General features: G+C 40.7%; 3 protein-coding genes and 1 non-coding gene across 7 annotated transcripts in view; 2 read left to right on the top strand and 2 right to left on the bottom strand.

Moving 5' to 3' along the window:
* Nucleotides 1-1,505: 1,505 nt before the first annotated feature.
* LOC105385842 (TATA element modulatory factor) lies at nucleotides 1,506-12,046 on the bottom strand. Its single transcript, XM_048631562.1, has 12 exons — nucleotides 9,830-12,046; nucleotides 9,517-9,734; nucleotides 8,935-9,076; nucleotides 7,850-8,069; nucleotides 7,265-7,447; nucleotides 6,257-6,351; nucleotides 5,813-5,910; nucleotides 4,947-5,091; nucleotides 4,611-4,691; nucleotides 4,252-4,342; nucleotides 2,232-2,335; nucleotides 1,506-1,717 (listed from the first exon to the last, which is right to left on the bottom strand). Exons 1-12 carry the CDS (start codon nucleotides 11,738-11,740, stop codon nucleotides 1,571-1,573), a joined length of 3,435 nt encoding a protein of 1,144 aa, XP_048487519.1. The 5' UTR covers nucleotides 11,741-12,046; the 3' UTR covers nucleotides 1,506-1,570.
* A 125-nt stretch (nucleotides 12,047-12,171) lies between these two features.
* On the top strand, nucleotides 12,172-12,263 carry Trnai-uau. The gene is given in 2 exon segments: nucleotides 12,172-12,209; nucleotides 12,228-12,263. It is a non-coding gene; the product is annotated as a tRNA-Ile (tRNA).
* Nucleotides 12,264-13,089: 826 nt separating this feature from the next.
* On the bottom strand, nucleotides 13,090-16,153 carry LOC105393331 (uncharacterized Golgi apparatus membrane protein-like protein CG5021). 4 transcript variants are annotated; one of them, XM_038120542.2, is made up of 6 exons: nucleotides 15,993-16,153; nucleotides 15,605-15,681; nucleotides 14,873-15,027; nucleotides 14,338-14,423; nucleotides 13,729-13,842; nucleotides 13,090-13,302 (listed from the first exon to the last, which is right to left on the bottom strand). In XM_038120542.2, exons 1-6 carry the CDS (start codon nucleotides 16,014-16,016, stop codon nucleotides 13,111-13,113), a joined length of 648 nt encoding a protein of 215 aa, XP_037976470.1. In that variant the 5' UTR covers nucleotides 16,017-16,153; the 3' UTR covers nucleotides 13,090-13,110. The 4 variants fall into 4 exon arrangements, with proteins under 4 accessions (XP_037976470.1, XP_037976476.1, XP_037976483.1 ...); XM_038120548.2 differs by having other exon boundaries at nucleotides 14,344-14,423; nucleotides 15,993-16,152; XM_038120555.2 differs by having other exon boundaries at nucleotides 15,605-15,666; nucleotides 15,993-16,126.
* A 1,593-nt stretch (nucleotides 16,154-17,746) lies between these two features.
* LOC105387449 (E3 ubiquitin-protein ligase znrf2) overlaps nucleotides 17,747-18,294 on the top strand; it is a 103,050-nt gene continuing 102,502 nt past the window's right edge. Inside the window, exon 1 of the mRNA XM_038118045.2 lies at nucleotides 17,747-18,265. Within this exon, the coding sequence (XP_037973973.2) occupies nucleotides 17,968-18,265 (298 nt within the window). The 5' untranslated portion in view covers nucleotides 17,747-17,967. The remainder of the gene's footprint in view (nucleotides 18,266-18,294) is intronic.

Below are 18,294 nucleotides of genomic sequence, written 5' to 3'. Positions count from 1 at the left end.
ACAGCACGATTTTTTCTGCAATCAATGGCATAATATATTGAAGTAAAATAACATGAATAGAAGTTTTTAACAATATATATATAAGCTACAGACTAAAACATAATAATTAATAGTTATGGTACTGAAGGAACAATACCTATGTAGAGTAAGTGACCTACCTGAATAAATAGCAGCAAAATCTAACAAAATCCAATGTTACAAAATAATGTTTACATGTGAATTTAACATTTTAAAAAATTTAATTAAATCTTACACATACAATGCAAAGTATACATTTATTTACAAAGAACAGTGAATTTACTACAAAAAATATTGTATAGATTATCTAATATTTATCATACACTAACTTATCACAATTTCATTCAAATAATGCTAAAGATGAACCATTTAATCCTTAATATGGCATTTATACTAAAATTTTACACAATGAATCTACTATAAAGTACAATAATAAAATACCATCAATGATATGAAAAAATAATTTGACTTTTACCATAATTAAACTCAGACTAACTAAAACAATATTTCTAGCAAGTTTAGAAGTTAGATATAGACTATGAATATTATTGCATAACATATTTAGACTATAAATACAATATGTATATTTAAAATTGGCAGTACATTACTAGGATTTATAGACAATATTTATAAGATATCTCTATATGTATGTATATATCTAACGAGTCTCGCTGGTCTCATCCCATGTTCACGTTTCTTTATATTAAATTCTTTATTCTTACATTAATCAGATGCCATTATAATTCGCGTCTTAAATGCACTATTCAAAATTTTCTCCTCATTCAGTATTAAATCCACCATGTCCCTTATACATTACATTAACTAATTTATAACAATAGACAGACAATTTTTTTAGTTAAACTCTAAAATGAAAATGTCTTTGGGTAGGTTAAATCTATCTAGTACGTAGGTATCTACAAAACTAGCAAGTCGAAACAGAAATATCTTAATTACCATAATAGTATCGTTTAGTGACCTTCTTTATTTTAGCAAACAATACGATAGCGAAACAGCAAGTCTAGATGATCATATAACTGAATCTTGAAATCTACACCACCCTACATAGTCTTAACGAAGTGAAATGTTCTGTGTCGGTGGCTATCTAAAATTCAGGCGTTCTTCTGCAAGTTTTCCTTTTAATATTATCTTGAACTTTTTATGTGGAAAATTCCGCAAATTATTCAACCTATCATGAAACTTTTCACAGATAATGTAAGCAGATGACAGAAGAAAACCTAAACTTTTTTGTTTTCGTAAATTTCATAATCCGTACTAGAGGCTCTGTCCGATACCCAATCACACGTTCTGCGTAGTTTAGCTTCGGATGGCCACATTATGTTATGACATCTCCCCACATATTATTACTTAATGATTTCAAAAGGAAGGATGCTTCAGAACATTTTTCCCAATGAAAAACTCACCCGCGCACTGGCCCTAATTCAAAAAAATAATGATAGATATAGGCGAGGGTGCCATGTTCTTGAGCGGTTCGCCCTGTCCTTACGCTAGTAATTTATAAGTCTGACTACATGACTCCTCGGCCCACTCTACATCAAGAAGTCGGCGGCGGGGGCCCCAACAGCTGCAGCTGCTGCTTGTACAGCTGCGTGACGTCCTGCAGGTCGAGGCGGGTCTCGGTGAGTTGTTCTTCTTTCTCGCCGTACATTTGGAGTAGGGCGTCGTATTGCTCTTGCAGCGACTGTGGCAGGGATAAGTGTTATTGATTATGATAATCACCATCATTGGCCCCGACATCTTGATGATATTATTATGGGTAATCATCATCATCATTAGCTACTTCTTGATTAGATGAGTGCAGTGTCAGTTTATTCATTGGGAAGAGGTTTATGCGCTGTTGGAGGTGAGAGCTTTTTCTATGGCTGTAGAGTCCAATTGCAGCTCACGAACCTTAGGGAGACCATCTAGAAATGTCGATGTGCAGGTTTCCTCACGATGTTTTCCTTCGCCGTAAGAACACTTAGCATAATTATTGTAAAATACCTAAATTGAAAATAATTCATTGGTACAAGCCTGGATTTTAGTCAGTTTTTTTTTACCTTGGGGATATGCACAAAGGTTCCACTCGAGAAAGCCAGGTGCAGGTACTGACACCCCCACAAAGAATAGAATAGAATGGGGTCGTTTGGTGTCAACATTTTGTAAGTGTAACTTTTTTATTGCTCACAAGTGTAGATAGTTAGTAAGCATCGTACCTGGAACTCGTCGAACCGCCCCTGCAGCTGGGCCAAGTGGTCCCCCACGGCGCGGCGCTCGCGCTGCAGCCGCGAGATCTGAGCCGACGCCGCGCGGAGCTCGCCTGGGGACAAGCATGCGTATGTTTATTAGTTGTTTTATCTTGTTTAACACTCGGATTAATAATTTTCACTAACATGTAAATTAGAAAATTGTGTGGTTAATATTACGAGCGTAAAATTAACCACACGTGTTTGGCATAATAGTTATAGTAGTAATAGTATATATATATATATATATATATATATGTTTTGTAGGAATACAAATGTAATGACTGTTTGGGGACAAAATAAATAAGCCCCACTTGCGCAGACCTGGGTTAGCGAATTAACTCGGAGATATTTGACATAAGAAGGGTTAGATTATTAATTTGTCTTGCATCGCTGAAATATGAGCGCTAACCTTGGGATAAACTCTTAAATATTTAACCCCCCAATATTGGAGGGTTAAGACGCTAACCCGGCTCACGTCAAAAGAAAAGGTTTTTATCAATATTCTTGTATTCGTTGGAAATGTTTGATTATGATGATTAACTCATCATTCTTATATTTTTCCCCTATCTAGCAAAGTAGCAAATGGTCCCACTTGCGAAATTAAGAGCACGATGGTGTGGTTACATACATATATGCTCACGACTATGACTGTAATGTAGTTACTCAGAGGTGACTCACCCACTTTTCGCTGTACATTTTTGTACTCACGTGATAGGTCGCGAGCCGTATCGCCGCTTTTGAAAGAGTGCAATGCACTTTAGGGTACACATTTAGATCACGATGTTTTTTTCACTGTAAGAGCAATGGTATACATTTTTGGAGATATTGTGTAGAGTAGGTAGAAAATAATACTCAGAGTGGACAGAATAATAATAATTTATTTACAGAAAATAAGCCTACTTATACGCGCGGTGCTAACTTAAATACTCGTGGCGTTGGGAATGCACGGGGACTCGTTCCTTTTCTGCGCTGTCGGAGGCTCTCCTCTCCGAGCTGCCGCGGTGACGGTGGTGGTCGCTGCTGCTGCTTGCTTGAGCTTGCTGAACTGTTATTTTCGGAACTCCCTCTTTGTTTCCAGAAACAGCTCTTTACAGGGCTATGTTTGCTGTTATCTAAAGCACAACTTGCAACCGCGATGTGTTCAATAAAATCAATACTTGCTGTTGTTATTGGTTGAGTATTGCTTGCTGGTACGGTTAGATTGAAGAGAGCTGCTTATGATAAGGTTCTTGAACGTTTTGTGGTAAGTAGAATGTGTGGTAGTAAGTTGCCACACATTGTACTTAAATTCCAAAGAACTCATTGGCATGTCTGCGCTAGGATCCAAACACGCGCATCTTTTGTGTGAGAAGCGAGCGCTTACCCGACTGAACTACCGCCGTTTCTTTTCAATTTTTTATAATTTTCGTAATGTATATCTACAAGGAAATCACAAATATGACACTTTGTAAACAAAATCATAACAAAATACAAATTACTGACAGATTGCGAAAATGGAAATAGAGAGGGATAGTTTTATCCAAAGACGTGAGGTGAAAACGAGATAGAAGACAACGTTTTTTTACGGCAATAGAAACTTGGTCCCTTTCAGCCTGGAACGGGACATAGATTCACAGAGTGCAAAAAGAAACGTCAGGTTAGCTAACTCAGGGTTATTTTCCATTAGCGCAATCAAAAGTCCGGGTTAAAATTTTACAAAGTTAACCCTGAGTTAGTTACCTCTGAGTTTATATTTTTAACCCTGTGATCCACGCAAGTGGGCCTAAATGAATTAACATAACGGGGCGGGGCCAAGTCATCGTCATTTTATCATGGGAAAGAGTAGATAGGGCATATAGCACAGCAATAGTTTACAAACTAGCTTGTAATTTAAACAACTTTAGAGCTATGATGAATAGTGGAATGATGACAACAAACACTTTTAATGCGACTCCAAGTGACCCTCATTTCGTAAACTATTACAACTACAACCCAGCTATGCCCCTACCTTCCCGTCGCTGCAGCAGCGCCATCAGCTCCTCAGTTCCCGACACCATACTTGATCCGGATAGTGGCAACGACGGCTCGCAGCCTTCGTCCTGGAATAGTACCATATAATGAACAGATTAACAAAAAGTTATGAAAGATGGATGGATGAGTAGGACAAATTTAATCGATACATAAACACAAGAAAAAAATAATTGATGTTCGTTAGTCTGCTTAAAACTCGAGAACGGATGAACCGATTAGGCTAATTTTGGTCTTGAAATATTTGTGGAAGTCCGGGGAAGGTTTAAAGTAGGGTAGGGTAGGGTAAGAGGCGGTATGAAGTTCACCGGTCCAGCTAGTAATGAGTAAATAACTCACGGTCCCCCAAAGCGAGTTGGACAGCGTGTCGGACATCACGGAGTGCGGCGGAGACACGTCGCCGCGCGCCGACAACTGCTCCTGGAATTTAAAATGTGTTTTTTTATTTTGTTGTAAAATGTTCTTCTAACGTGTCAGTAAATGCTGGCTAAATTTCCCCGACCAAAAAGAAGCAACTGTGAAGAATTCTGGTTGGCCTGGAGTAAATGTTGCTGGTACAGGTGGAAGGACAGAAGGGACATGATTGTGTTGTAAAATGAATAACATTAACAACAGGGACTCAGGACTCAGGGTCAACTGTGTCACCTGCGTCGTTAGTACAGTCGCTGCACTTACCTGCAGTATAGCGTGTCTCTTCCGCTCGGTGTCCCAGGCGGCTCGTTCGGTCTCGAGCTGCGCTTGTGTTTGCGTCGCGCGCTGCGTTAATTGCGTCACTTGCGTCGTGAGAGAGCTGCGGACTGACTCCAGCTCCACGGATTTACTGGAAACGTCAATACAAACATTTTTATTTAAATTTTAAACACCTTATAATTTAAGCATGGGTATATCAAACATTGGTAGGAAATTAAAACGTGTATGATGGTATACTTCTACAATAGCCTATCGTTACCTTAGCGTGTCGGTGACTAACACTAAAATACGTGTACGGTTTGTCACTGCTGTATATGTCGCAGGCATCTGGTTTAATCTCATTTTTGATTGAACCACTAGCCCGTTCATTGGATGGCGCTACTCAATTGTATGACTAGGCCGAACGTTGATTGTAGAAGCGTCACAAAACGTCCAACTAGTTAGCTGACTTAAAATCAGTCAGGTGGTGAACAAAACAAATATATTATATATTATATATATACTATATATATCCCATTGTTGCTATACTATATCCCATTCAACGACTTCGCTGAATGACGTTCAGTCAAGACGCCGAACGTTACAATCAACGACTTGACGAGTTGTCCTTTAGTCATTCAACTGAATAGCGCCATCCAATGAACGGGCTAGTGGTTCAATCAAACAGGAGATTAAACCAGATGCCTGCGACATATATAAAACGCAGATGCTACGTCTCTCGCGGAGAGAACTTTCGTGCACAAAAGTCTATGATTGAATGAATGATTAGACACTTTTTTAGGTTTGACATGGTACAAAACTGCATAGTTACTAACAAAGTAACATTGTGTTAATGTGTGTGCAGTACTCACGCGTTGAGTTGCTCTTCAACGGCCTGCAACTTGTCGACGTACTCCTGACAATGCTTCGTCAGCTCTTGCAGCCTGTTCTGGACATCTTCTAGCAAACCCTGGAATTTAAGATACATGGAGATCAATGGATAAATTATCTTATATTATAAACGTGAATGTATTTGAGTATATTTGTTACTCTTTCACGGGAAAACCAATTGACAGAGTTTCGTAAAAGTTGGTGTTGAGTGAACTGACACCTTTATTAGGCTACTTTTTATCCGAAATTTGCACAGGAAAACTTTAAGCCGAAGCGTATTTGGGTATGTTCTAAAAGTCGTAAAACAAAAGCCATCAAAACTGACCCCCTCACTTATGCTTCTTATGTATACCACTTTGGCAACACATTGTATTATTACTCAGCATCAGTCCACTGGGAGATAAAATCTGTATTTAAGTATGCACCTGTGATGTGGCGAGCTGGTCTTGTAGAGCTTGGTTCTCCTCTTTGGTAAGTCTTTCTCTTTCTATTGTCTTTGCTAGGGACATCTCTAGTTCAGCTGGAAATAAGCAGTAATCAATTTAAAACATAAAATAATATTTTTATTATGAATCCGTAATAGAGAATATATTTTATATCTTCTTATCTGTGAGGATCGACTATTAACGTGTATGTGTGTCTGTGTATCTATGTCTGGTAGCGTAGCTTTCAAACGTCTAAACCGATTTTCGTTTTGTTTTTTTACGGTCAAAGCTAATGTTACCCAGAGTGTTCGTGGTCATATTTAATCAAAATGGGTTAAGCTGTTCAAAAGTAATGCCTCTTTTAGTGCTGAATTCCGGGGTTTTTAACGTTGGATAGGATTAGAATATGGGGGATTGCACCGCACGCTGTCATACGTATGACAGAATACGAATTACGAGTATGCAGGCGACTCGCGGGAAAATGGCGACCATCCCGCGTGCGTGATGAATACCGCACTTTGTAAAACACACCCTTTCATTGAGTTTACGTTACTTACCAGCCCTCTCCCCTAACGACAGCCCGCTCGCGCTCCAGACTCGCGCGCTGCAGATGAGCCAGCTGCGCCAGCAGCGCGCCCCCCGCGCCCCCCTTCCCCGCGGCGGCCGGGGGGGCGGCGCGAGCGGCACACAGCTCGCTTAATTTCGAGGTTTTTTAACGTTGGTTAGGTTATACAGAATGTTTCAAAAAGCGTTTACTAAGACGCAACCTACGTGTGCAGCATGTTATATCTTAGCCCGGAAATGAGTACCTACGGTCAGCTGCATAAGTAGCTATACACTTTTGTACCTTGTCAAACTACCTACATAACAATCCGTCAATGTTTTAATAGGCAGTTTGTGAGTGTGAAGGTATAAAATTGTACAGCTACTTATGCAGCTGACTGTACAATGAGGTTAACCCTTTTTGCAACACCTGTATTAGAATATCATAAAGTATAGGTATCTTACCAGCCCTCTCCCGCCCCCTAACGACAGCCCGCTCGCGCTCCAGACTCGCCCGCTGCAGGTGAGCCAGCTGCGCCAGCAGCGCGCCCCCCGCGCCCCCCTCCCCCGCGGGGGCCGGGGGGGCGGCGCGCGCGGCCGACAGCTCGCTACGGAGGGCTTCGGTGCGGGCTTGCCAGCGCTTGTCCTCTGGAATTAGGTGAAGGGAGTTTTAGTTTCCATCTCGAAGGCGTGGACCTGTCAGAGTGGAAATCTACACTTCGAGCCCTATGTCCCTGATTAGGGATCCCAGGAACTGATGATGATGATCTCGTGTGGAACAAAATGACTTGAAATTAGGCGGCCGTTTGTGCTATTTCTTTCCTATTTCACCTGACCCAAATCCGTATCATAAGTGTCAAACCTCTCTATGATTTATGTCAAATTGGTTATTATAGGTTCCGCTAAATTCGCCACTTGTCACAAACCGGTAAGCATTCAACTGCAAACGCAAAACGAATTCACGAGTGTAATACCTGCCAAAATAAATATAAACTCCAAAAAAACTCACGAGTGTAAAACCTGTCAAAACGAATTTCCAACCACACTAACCTTGCACCATTTCGCTCCTAAGCTGCTGTAGCTGTGCCTTCAGCACTTCATTCTCTGCCTGAAACCTGTCCCGGTCGCGCTCCGCCGAGCCCAGCGCGTCGCGGCGTCGCTGGAGCTCAGAATAAGAGCGCTGCAGGTCGGACAACTCCTTGCGAGTCGCTTCTAAGGAGGTTTTACTCGTTTCTAGACGCTGCGTCGTGTCGTCTAGTGTCGATTTTGTCTGTGGGTCGGAAATTGGCGGGTTAATTTAACAAGCTACCGTACAAATTAAGATTAATTAAAATATATCTACCCGCATTTTTTTACATTTGTAATGCGAACGAGCAAAATATAACTTTGCTTAGCTATAGTATTAGTAAGTAGATAGGCACATGTTATTGTATGTAAAACAATACTGATAAGCGTGAATGAGCTATGGTTTACCTCTGTATGTATGTATAATTCCCGCACTACATGCCATGCAAATTTTAACTTTAATGTATTAAAATTAGAGTAGTGTTTTGTTACTGCTATGAACAAGTTAGTGTTTAGAGCATTACCTTACTTATTATTAGCTTATTCATATTCATAATTAATGAAACAAAAACCTGAAAGCATTGCCTTACTTATTTCGTTTCCTAGAACTGATTGTTATAAATCGTGTGCGATTCAATTGGTTTAACCAACCTCATTCCGACATTTCTCACAAATCTGTTTATAAATAACACATTCTACAATCTTATCATGTTATCTTTATGTGATTTTAAATACTTAATGTGGGACAATCAATTACAAGTCTAGAGACAACTATGAAACATGTGTTCTTGATGCTATTAGGACATAGTGTATGTCACATACAGAATGACATCATCCAAATAAAAAAATGCTATAGATAAAGGTATACTGCGAATCTTAGGTCTAAGGTACTTTAGTTTTGTACCTCTAACAATCGCCATACAGAGACATTTCAATAAACAAATTGTATGCACAATTGCACACACATTCGTCACATCAAACCTAGCTAGTCACGCTAGAAACCCAACCACCCAAGTAGGTCGTGCACCAAAGAGAAAGTATGCCTACTTCATAACACAAGTAACACTCACCTCATTGAGTTCAGTCTCTAGTTTCTTATTGGCGGTGGTGAGTCGGTAGACCGCCTCGATCTGCGTCACTTCTAGCTCTTCCTTGGCCGCCATCGCTCGCTTCACCCGTTCGAGCTCGTTCGATTGCTCAGCTATTTTGTCTCTGAGGATGTGGAAAGAAGTTTCATGAGTATACATCTTTAGGATGGCTTGCTAGCTAGGACTATGACATGAGTATACTTGGCTGGATTTAATGAGAAGAGATGGACAAGGTGTTTATGGAATTTTGGCCAAGATTGTAAAGCAGTGGTCATAGAACATTATAATGATCAGGATGGCGAAATCTTTAAATTCTAGTTACTATTCCCTCTGATTTTAACAGTCCACCTATAAGGTTACATAAAACATATAGGTTTTTGGAATGCCCTTACATTATATCATCATAACATGATCATAACATTAATTACACTCTCCATTACCTACATGATTATTTCATGGCTGTGGCCATGAAGCTATGAAGTTGAGCTCTAAACTATTAGGTACCTAATTACAATAAAATCATTATTATTCATACTGTTATACCTACATAGCAGTTTTACTCACCGTAAACTCTTGATAACTTGCTCATTGTCTTTCTCTTTCTGTCTCAGTTTCTTTATAATATTGGAATGTTGCAGTTGTTGCCGAGACAGCTTCTCTCCTTCCTCCTGCAGCTGGGATATCATCTCGTCCTTTTCTTTCAATGTGTTCTCTAATTCTAAGAAGTTTTTGCGCGACGCTGTTTCAGACTTCATGGTGTCCAGTTGCTTTCTGTACTGGTCCTAGAATAAAAATGAAAATATAAAATTATGAACAATCTTTTAAACTTTCAGCAAATATTAAAACTGTATCTGTAATTGAAAACATTTTAAAATACCTTTTCTCTAATAGCCTGCTGGAATTTCTTCTCCAAAGCTGATAACCTCTGCGTGTAGTCTTCAGTGATGACATTGATATCCCCCACCTCATGTTTAGCGAGCAGGGACTCCATCTGAGTCTTCAGATCAGCGTTGCTCTCCGCCAGCTCCGCATTGCTCCTGCTGACCTCCATCAGTCTAGTCTCTCTGGCCTCCAGTATCTCAGCCATTTCACACAGCCTCCGCATCAGCTTGTCATTCTCTGAGCCACTGTCATCACTTGTATTGCTCTGTATGGATGCCTGAGATAGCTCCCTATTGTGACCACGGATCTTACTAGCTAATGATTTACCTAAAACTAAGTCTACTAAGTTGGGAGATGTGCTTCCATCCAGTTTAGATTGCTTGAAAGCATACTTGGCAGGACTGCTTCTGCAGAAACTGTGGTTGTCCCCATTTGGACTGGGAATGATTTCTATATCAGATGATGTGGCTGTCTCTACTTCATCTCCAGATGTGTGGCCGGACGTGCGGTCTGAGCCTATTTTGACTAAATCACTCTTAGTACTATCTGAACTGATAGGTGAGGTTCTTTCTTTGGAGCTGATGTCTTTTATTGGTGAGTCTGTGGTCTCTGGCAGTTGGCACTGCTGACTCTCCACATTGACAAACGCTGAGCTCTCTGACTTCAGCATCTCTGCAGATACATTCACATTGTAGAAGGAGGAGGAATCACTGAGCTTCTCTAGCAGATTTTCCTCGGAGTCCACAACCTCTTTCTTTGGCTCCTCAATGTTAGGATCTAGATTGTTAATACTGTCATTATCGGCATTCAATGTCCGGTCCGACCAAGAGCCATCATTGGAGGAGTTTTCACTCATCTGCATCCGGTGTGGCAGCGGCTGGTCTAAATGTATCAGCTCCTTATCATATTTCTTTTGGAATTCAGGTCTTAATGTTCTTGGGAATGGACTAATGGACTTGTCATCATTGTCAAGCACTGTTGGGGCTGTGCACTCAGAGATAGAGTTGTAGGATATGGTGTCCTCATCATCATCAGCTACTAGGCTGACACTGTCGGCTGTTTCTCCACCTTTCTCAGTTCTTTCACCAATGGGTGTGGATTTCTTGTCACTGCCATCATCTGGGGTGAGGTTGGAGGATGATGACTTCTCACTGGCGTAGCTGTCAAAGCCAAGGCATTCAATAGAGCTAGGGCTGACCAGGCTGTCAGGTAATATCTCAACTGATTCTGAATTATGCTTTTGTCCGCTGACACTACTACTGTGTGAAATAGAGTGTACTGAGGCTGCTTCAGAGTCTGGTGTAGTTTTCAGGCTGTGGGACAGTACTTCCACTGAATCTGAGCTGTTTCTACTAGATATTAATGATAATCCTGCTGAGCGGGATGAGCTGCGTCTCTCATCAACTTTAGGAACACTTTCATCGAACTTACTAAACTTATCCTTCTTGTCTAACGCATCAGCACCATCAGACATGACGAGCTGGCTCTTGGAGAACAGGTCGTCCTGGCTGCCGTAGCTGCCATCTGATATGACATTCATGGACTTGGCTTTAGGTGGAGCGGTGATGGCGCCGCTATCCGCCTTCCGATTGTCGAACAGAGACTCGGTGAAGGAACCCCAGACGCTCTGCGCGGCGCCCTTGGACGGGCTCTCGGTGACCACCTCATTTTTCCCCTCGTCTTGAGCACTTTCGGCGCTGACTGTGAGCCCCCAGGAAGCGAAGAAGTCTGTGGATTCCCCGGCGCTTGTCGCGGGAGGCTTGCTGGGCGCCGCGGCCGCCTCGCCCTCCGCCTCGTCGCCGCTCTCGTCCTCCGTAATGTCCAGCGCCTTATCGATGGTCTTCTGAGCCTCTTTCAGGGCTGTTTTTGCAAGATTCGTCAAACCTGACGTGTCGAACCAATTCATTTTGAATGAGCATTAGACACTGTAAATAGCACTGCACACGATCAAATTTTCAGTAGAAATATGAAGAAAAGTTCGGAGATTGATATTAGAGTATCACTGAACACAGGGGAATTTTAAAATAGGATAAAATCACTGAAAAATCTTTGACGTTCACAACACAAACAAGGGCGAATGACGTTTCTCAGTGTCCATTTGTTTTTATTTTTCATTGACCAACTTTTAATTGCATTTTCGTTTTATATTCCTTGAAAAATTATTATAAATAATTTAAACGTAGTCTTTCTGTGGAATTTAGAATAATTCAGATGGAGATTAGTTTTTTACGTCAGCATATAATTTCTGTGTTTGACGTTTACTATCTAAAAAGTACATCAATTGACCTATTCTAGCGGTGGTTGAACTATTGGTTGTTTTCGGCAGTCTTGGCCAAGGCTCCAGTGGCGCAATTGGTTAGCGCACGGTACTTATAAGACAGTGCTCGTGAGTAATGCCGGGGTTGTGAGTTCGAGCCTCACCTGGAGCATCTCTTTTTACATCATGACCTCTTTTACTTTTGTAATTTTGTTTTATTCTCGGAGGATATTTATTGAGTATGAATAGCAACATTCATAATGTGAAAAAGTTCTATATCATAAACTGAGATTAGATTTACCTTTTGCAATGGAACTTTGAGAGTTTTGTAACAGTAGTGTCGCATCGGATGTCGTGTTGAAACGGTTAACCAATATCCAGTTTAGAGTACTACCCAGGGTGCGACGGACATGTAAGGTGAACATTTGGGTAGGCTCTATTCAGGGACCCCCCCGGTTTCAAAATCAATTGATAACTAATTCAAGGAAATTCACAGATAATAAATAGGTAAAAGAAAACAACATAATACAATACATAGTAAACAACAATACCTCTTTATTGAAGATACATATTCATTAAGCGCTATACAATAATTTAAATTACCTACATTATCTTACAATGTGATAAACCTAAGACTTAGTAAAAAACTATAGTAAGGTAAAAACTGGAATCATTCGGGTATTTTGGAATAAAAAACATAGTTAATTAATTATAGGTAAACTTACAATCACAGCACAGAAAATGTGGGACTATATACTTTATTAGTAAAATTAATTCAAAAGGTTCATTTTGGTCGTTAGCTAGCGCCGCCGCCGCCGCCAATGAATGTTTTCTGCCAACAACAAACTCAATCATAGATGGCGTTAGTAGTTTGGTCAGTTTTTAGGATTGCTTTATAATAGTTGGATTTTAAGCTAACACGAATAAAAAATCTTTGCAGTGCCACAACTTAAAACCAGCTATAACTCCCATATTTCTTCAATCTTTCATTAATGACTAATTCTCACATAGCCTACCCCCTAAACCACCCCACTATTGGCCGTTGTGGGGGGCGGCGCGGGGGTGAACATAAACGAGGTGGCATTCTGAAGGAACTGTTTCTTCATGAAGTCCGTAGTGGCAGACTTGAGGTTCTCTTTGGCTCCAAACTTGCACTTGATGTAGCCGTAGAGATTGGCGCCGGTCAGTGTTAGCGCGATTAGCACTAGCAGCTAGAATTGGAAAAATTAAATGGGTTAAATTAATTGACTAAACCGGGAACACACAAGTGTATATCTACTGCCTGTAATGGTTGATAAAATATGAAGATAAAAATGGCGCTCCTTGAGATAGGATTGACGATGATGATGAGTTTATACATGTATTTGTATAGGATGCGGATGTTGCAAATGACTGTTTTGCGAAATTGTTCAATAGATTCCTGGCAATGTCTGGATAATGCATCCCATACATGAAATTGCAGTCGTTAAATACGAGTCGAGAACACATTAATTTCGACTTTATGCCATTTCAACTTTTCCGGTAGTAAACCTGCCTACCTATAAATATTTTATACATTTTTCGACTTGGAGTTTGACTTTCATTGGTCTCAAGTCTCAATTCTTAGGCAACTAAACAACAACGAACAGTAAACACACCATCCACTTAAACTTCAAGCTGAGCAGGCTGATGAAGAGGAAGCCGGTCCAGATGAGCGGGCACAGGATGAGCCCCAGCCAGAACAGGCGCGACTCGTTCTGGTTCACGCGGTTCTGTGACAAGATTAAATGTAAGTACTGATGTTAACGTCTACACTCTACACTGTTGCGATACTCACTGTGCTCTATATGTTGGATAAGTGACGCTGTGAGTTGCAGGAGTTGAATAAAATTGTGTCTTTTACTGTAGGTATCTTGTAATTTTTTGAAGTATTTGTTATACATTATTAATGATCTCTTTTCTCAGATGTTTGCAGCGGAATAGCGTTTTAGAATTGGAAACCTGGATTCCTCAGACAGAGGTCCTGGAATGTGGATCCCATCCTGTAAGGTCCTAGTCTGAATTTTGGAATTGGTGGAATATGCACATCTTCACACTTAACTTAAAGCATGCAATGTGGCTGAATCTGAAGCTACAAAATATCATATAAATTCACAGCTTGAAACGTGATAGCCACATAAAAATACAATGCCATGTCAGTTGGTGATTATAATTTTTGTAACTTCAGATCCGCCACAATGTAAGGACATATATAAAAGCGTACACACATTTACCTGCTTGGACTCGAAGACCCAGTGCGACTTGCCGTCGTCATCCACGTAGTTCCACCAACGCAGCCCCACCAGCAGCCGCCCTGCAACCAATAGGCGTCGACGTTAGTGCAATAACCAATAGGATTCAGAGGTCTTCCTTGCTGTGTATAGCACAGCCAATGGCGTCGCGCCGTTTTGTATTTCTTTTACAAAGCTTATATTTTTGCTGACTGGCTAATCCTTTCAACTCGGTGAAAAACCTTAGCCCAACTCTAATAGAATACTCTTTATTTTGCACTATGGAAGAAATTATTACACACAATAAAAACTTATAAATAAAACAGTACAAAAAAGACATGCTAAGAAGAAGATAACATAAAAATAAAATATTTAACTATTTGTTCCACATAAACGTAACACACATACATATATTATGAAATTGAATGAATGATGCTGAATACTTATACCATTAGATGTGTGGCTATGTCCAAATTTATTTAAACACAATAATAGGGTGAAGTAGTAATGGCCTAACACCACATTCACTCACCAGTAATATTCTTCACAGTCCAGAAGTCGGCGGACAGCAGCAGGATGACGAGCACGAAGCTGGCGATGAAGGAGTCGGAGAACCAGCCGCACAGGATGTACACCACGATGGCCGAGCAGCGGAACACCAGGTGGAAGAACACTATGTACGGGTGGCTGGAATGGATGAAATGTGGGGGGTGGGGGGTTTAATGTGGAATTTTAAACATTGTGATAAAGAATATTGTTTATAAAAATTATCATAATTTAGGAATTAAATGAATCAAAATTGGGAATAAAATTTAATTAAATATCTTGGTGGTTCTTTCACAGGCAAAAGGAGGATCTTATTAAGCTACACACAACTATTATTTGAAATTTCATAGTAAATGTTAATGTTTTAAATGTTATTTTGTAGCCTCAGTGAAGGCTATGATAGAGATGAACTGGAAATGATACAAAAATGGATACTCAATCCATCCAGCTTATGAGACTGTACATAATTTACATAGAATATTAGAATCATGGACCACACCAGTTCACACCACACCAACTTTAATAAACTGGCCTGCAGACCAGACAACAACTCATATCCCTAGTATATTTTTTAGGGTGACTAGCACAAACATCTTAAATCTAGATTTAGTGTTAAATTTCGATTAAAGAATCGTCAATCCATATATGGCATAAATCGTCATTTAACACTAATCTAGATTTAATATTTAGGTGCAAGTCACCCTTAATGTAAACTTACACAAACTGTTTCCCAGCGTTGTCCTCGTCCCCGAAGGCGATGGTGTCGTCCAGCAGCGGCACCTGCGGCACACCTGGCTGTAAGTAGCGTGGACCAACTACATCAACCAAGCCGTGCAAAGCCGACACTCTATGATCTACTTACTAAAGTAAACACTGGCTAAACTAAACTGGGAATTCTAACGCAAAACCTATCGGTTCAAAGATCTAGGTGAGATATATTTGTTTAAATGGGTATGGTAGGTTACTAGTTTAATATTAATGCAAACAAAATCAGCGTTAACGAGAAATACGGAAAAGAAACTGAAAAGTTTTTAGTAATCTGTTGTTACAGTATTTTAGATGTTTACTCATGTTTTCACACAATGTTTTTATAGGATTGTACGTACGGTTGCCGGGTTCATAGTAGCCATTGTATTTTATTCACTTCTATCAATGGATAATACAAGAAAAATAGAAAGAAAATAGCTGAAAATGTACAACAAAACGAATCGTACAAATTGTATTCGTGTTGACGTGTGTCAGTGTCACTTTACAACAGCTGTAGCAAAAACTACTCTGTAGTATTTTTTTAAAGATGCGTTCAAGATTTTGTGTTCCCACAACACATCAACATCGACAGTCACTTGTTCACTTCTAAAGTTTGGTTAAAGTCCTACAACGCTAACATTCAAAAAAGAAAGTTTATTTTTCTATTACTTATATCCTATAATTAATGAAGAAGAATGAGACATAATGGGTGGCACTAGTTTCTGTTGCAATGCAAAGTTGCATTGTTGAACTCTTCTCACATCAAGTCACAAAACCATAGAAGATGGGTAGGTATAAAATAAGGGGTAAACTTAAATGTTCGCGCTGCATAAGTAGGTAGTTCGTTTTTCTCTTTTAGAGAAGTACCTGACTACTTATGTTCCTATATCTTTCTATATATTTTTTTATGCTTCTCCATAGTAAAAATTCGGGTTCCCCTCATCTCGCCTAATCTTTATTGCCCTAAACTCGTTTCGCATAACTCGTAAGGTCTAAACTTTTTTGGTAGAATCATCACTTCGCCAAGACTTATGTGGCATAAGACTCGTTTCGTCTAAAACTCTTTTGGCACAAACTTGAAACACCAAGTCTCGTTTGCTCAAATTGTTCGTTTTTGTATAATCTTGTTGGTCCTAATATTATCTTAATAAATACTATATTAAGTATGTTGTAAATGTACAAATTGTGGTATTCTTCTCCGACATCCCGAAAATCACGATATTGAATGATCAAAATATCGAAAGTGAATGACCATATATTACAAACGCCATTAAACCCCATGGGATCAAAACCTAAAGATAGGTGCGACGACGAGCAAAGCGTGGAGGAGCGTGTTAGGTGCACATTATCGTCAAAAGCAAAGCGGAGCGTTTCCCACATAGCGGCCACAATACAAGGCACCAGTTTGCGCTATGTAGGGAGACGCTCCATCATAGTTAAAGCCAAACGAATATTATTTCTTTGTATAACCTATGCCATAGCATTATTAGGCCATTCAAGATTTGGCCATACCATTATTAGGCTAAACAAGATTATGCGAAATAACTTTTTACTAAAAGAGATTTATGCCATACGATTTTCGGCGAAACGAGACTTTGACCAAACGTTACTATACAATATGAGATTAGGCAAATAAATCTTAGCCCAAAAGAAGTAAGTAGAACCTAAAAATCAAGTGACTATCAAAGTTTCTGGTTATGGTTTATCCTAATTTTTCTATACCTACTTTAGTAGACTTTTGCTACACCTGTAGAACAGTAGATCCCGTCAGGGTAATAGTTAGTGTTCAGTGCTGGAGATCCGCCCCAGAACTTTTTAAATACTTACCTAGTGACGAATGCACCTACATTTATGTACAATAACTACCTACCTTGTTCAAAACATAAGCTTGTTCTAGTTCTAGTAATAGTAGTTAGAAGTTAGAAGATTCTCGTCAGAGAAGAAGATACCTTCTTACTAATGTTCCAGATAAGTACTAACCAGATAAGTACCAGCTTGAGTAGAAGTTTAGTAATCAAGCATCGACGCGTCAATGATATTAAAGAAACAAAACGCAAAATTAGCACTTCAGCAAGTTGACATAACGACAAACACAAAACGTTTCGTTTCGCTGCCAACTTCATTCAAATCCGATCTGTCAAAATTTTGCAGGAAAGTACCGAGGCACATGAGCGCTGTTTACTCACAGAAATTCCACTGTTTTCGGTTCTGAACCCGTGTTCCTCTCATCAAGCAAGTGCCCCTGTAGTGTGTGTTATGATGCGTGTGGGTGGTCCGAGCGTGCGGCGGCCGTGATCGCGTCGGGGCTGGTCATTGCGCAAGCAGCAGGTCGCGATGGGAGCGAAGGCGAGCACGGCCGGGGGCGGCGCGGGCGAGCGGCCGCGGACGTTCAGCACCAGCTCCAGCTCCGAGGTGGTGGCGGGCGGCGGGTTCAGCCTGCTGCGCGCGCTGCCGGGGCTGCTGCCGGCGCCGGACCGGCAGCGCGCGCGCTCGCTGTCCTCCGTGCCCGACCTGCCGGGGCCGGCCGCCGCGCCCGCCGCCGCCGCCGCCGACTCCAACAGCGAGCCCGACGACGCGGCGCCGCGCGTGCTGGCCGCGCACTCCCTGCCCTCGCACATCTGGTCCATCAACGGTCAGTACAATTCTGTCTAAGCTGCTTCT

Source organism: Plutella xylostella, chromosome 29, assembly GCF_932276165.1.
Source record: "Plutella xylostella chromosome 29, ilPluXylo3.1, whole genome shotgun sequence".
NCBI classification, from domain to species: Eukaryota; Metazoa; Arthropoda; class Insecta; order Lepidoptera; family Plutellidae; genus Plutella; species Plutella xylostella.
This window is presented reverse-complemented; position numbering and strand designations above follow the sequence as displayed.

Coding starts and splice junctions, on each gene's coding strand:
- LOC105385842 (XM_048631562.1), bottom strand. CDS start 11,740: ATGAATTGGTTCGACACGTCAGGTTTGACGAATCTTGCAAAAACAGCC. Junction 5,911..6,256: donor ACCAGCTCGCCACATCACAG/GTGCATACTTAA, acceptor CTTAAATTCCAG/GGTTTGCTAGAAGATGTCCA. Junction 5,092..5,812: donor GTTGAAGAGCAACTCAACGC/GTGAGTACTGCA, acceptor TGACGTTTCCAG/TAAATCCGTGGAGCTGGAGT.
- LOC105393331 (XM_038120542.2), bottom strand. CDS start 16,016: ATGGCTACTATGAACCCGGCAACC. Junction 14,424..14,872: donor GACTGTGAAGAATATTACTG/GTGAGTGAATGT, acceptor TATTGGTTGCAG/GGCGGCTGCTGGTGGGGCTG. Junction 13,843..14,337: donor TCGAGTCCAAGCAGGTAAAT/GTGTGTACGCTT, acceptor ATCTTGTCACAG/AACCGCGTGAACCAGAACGA.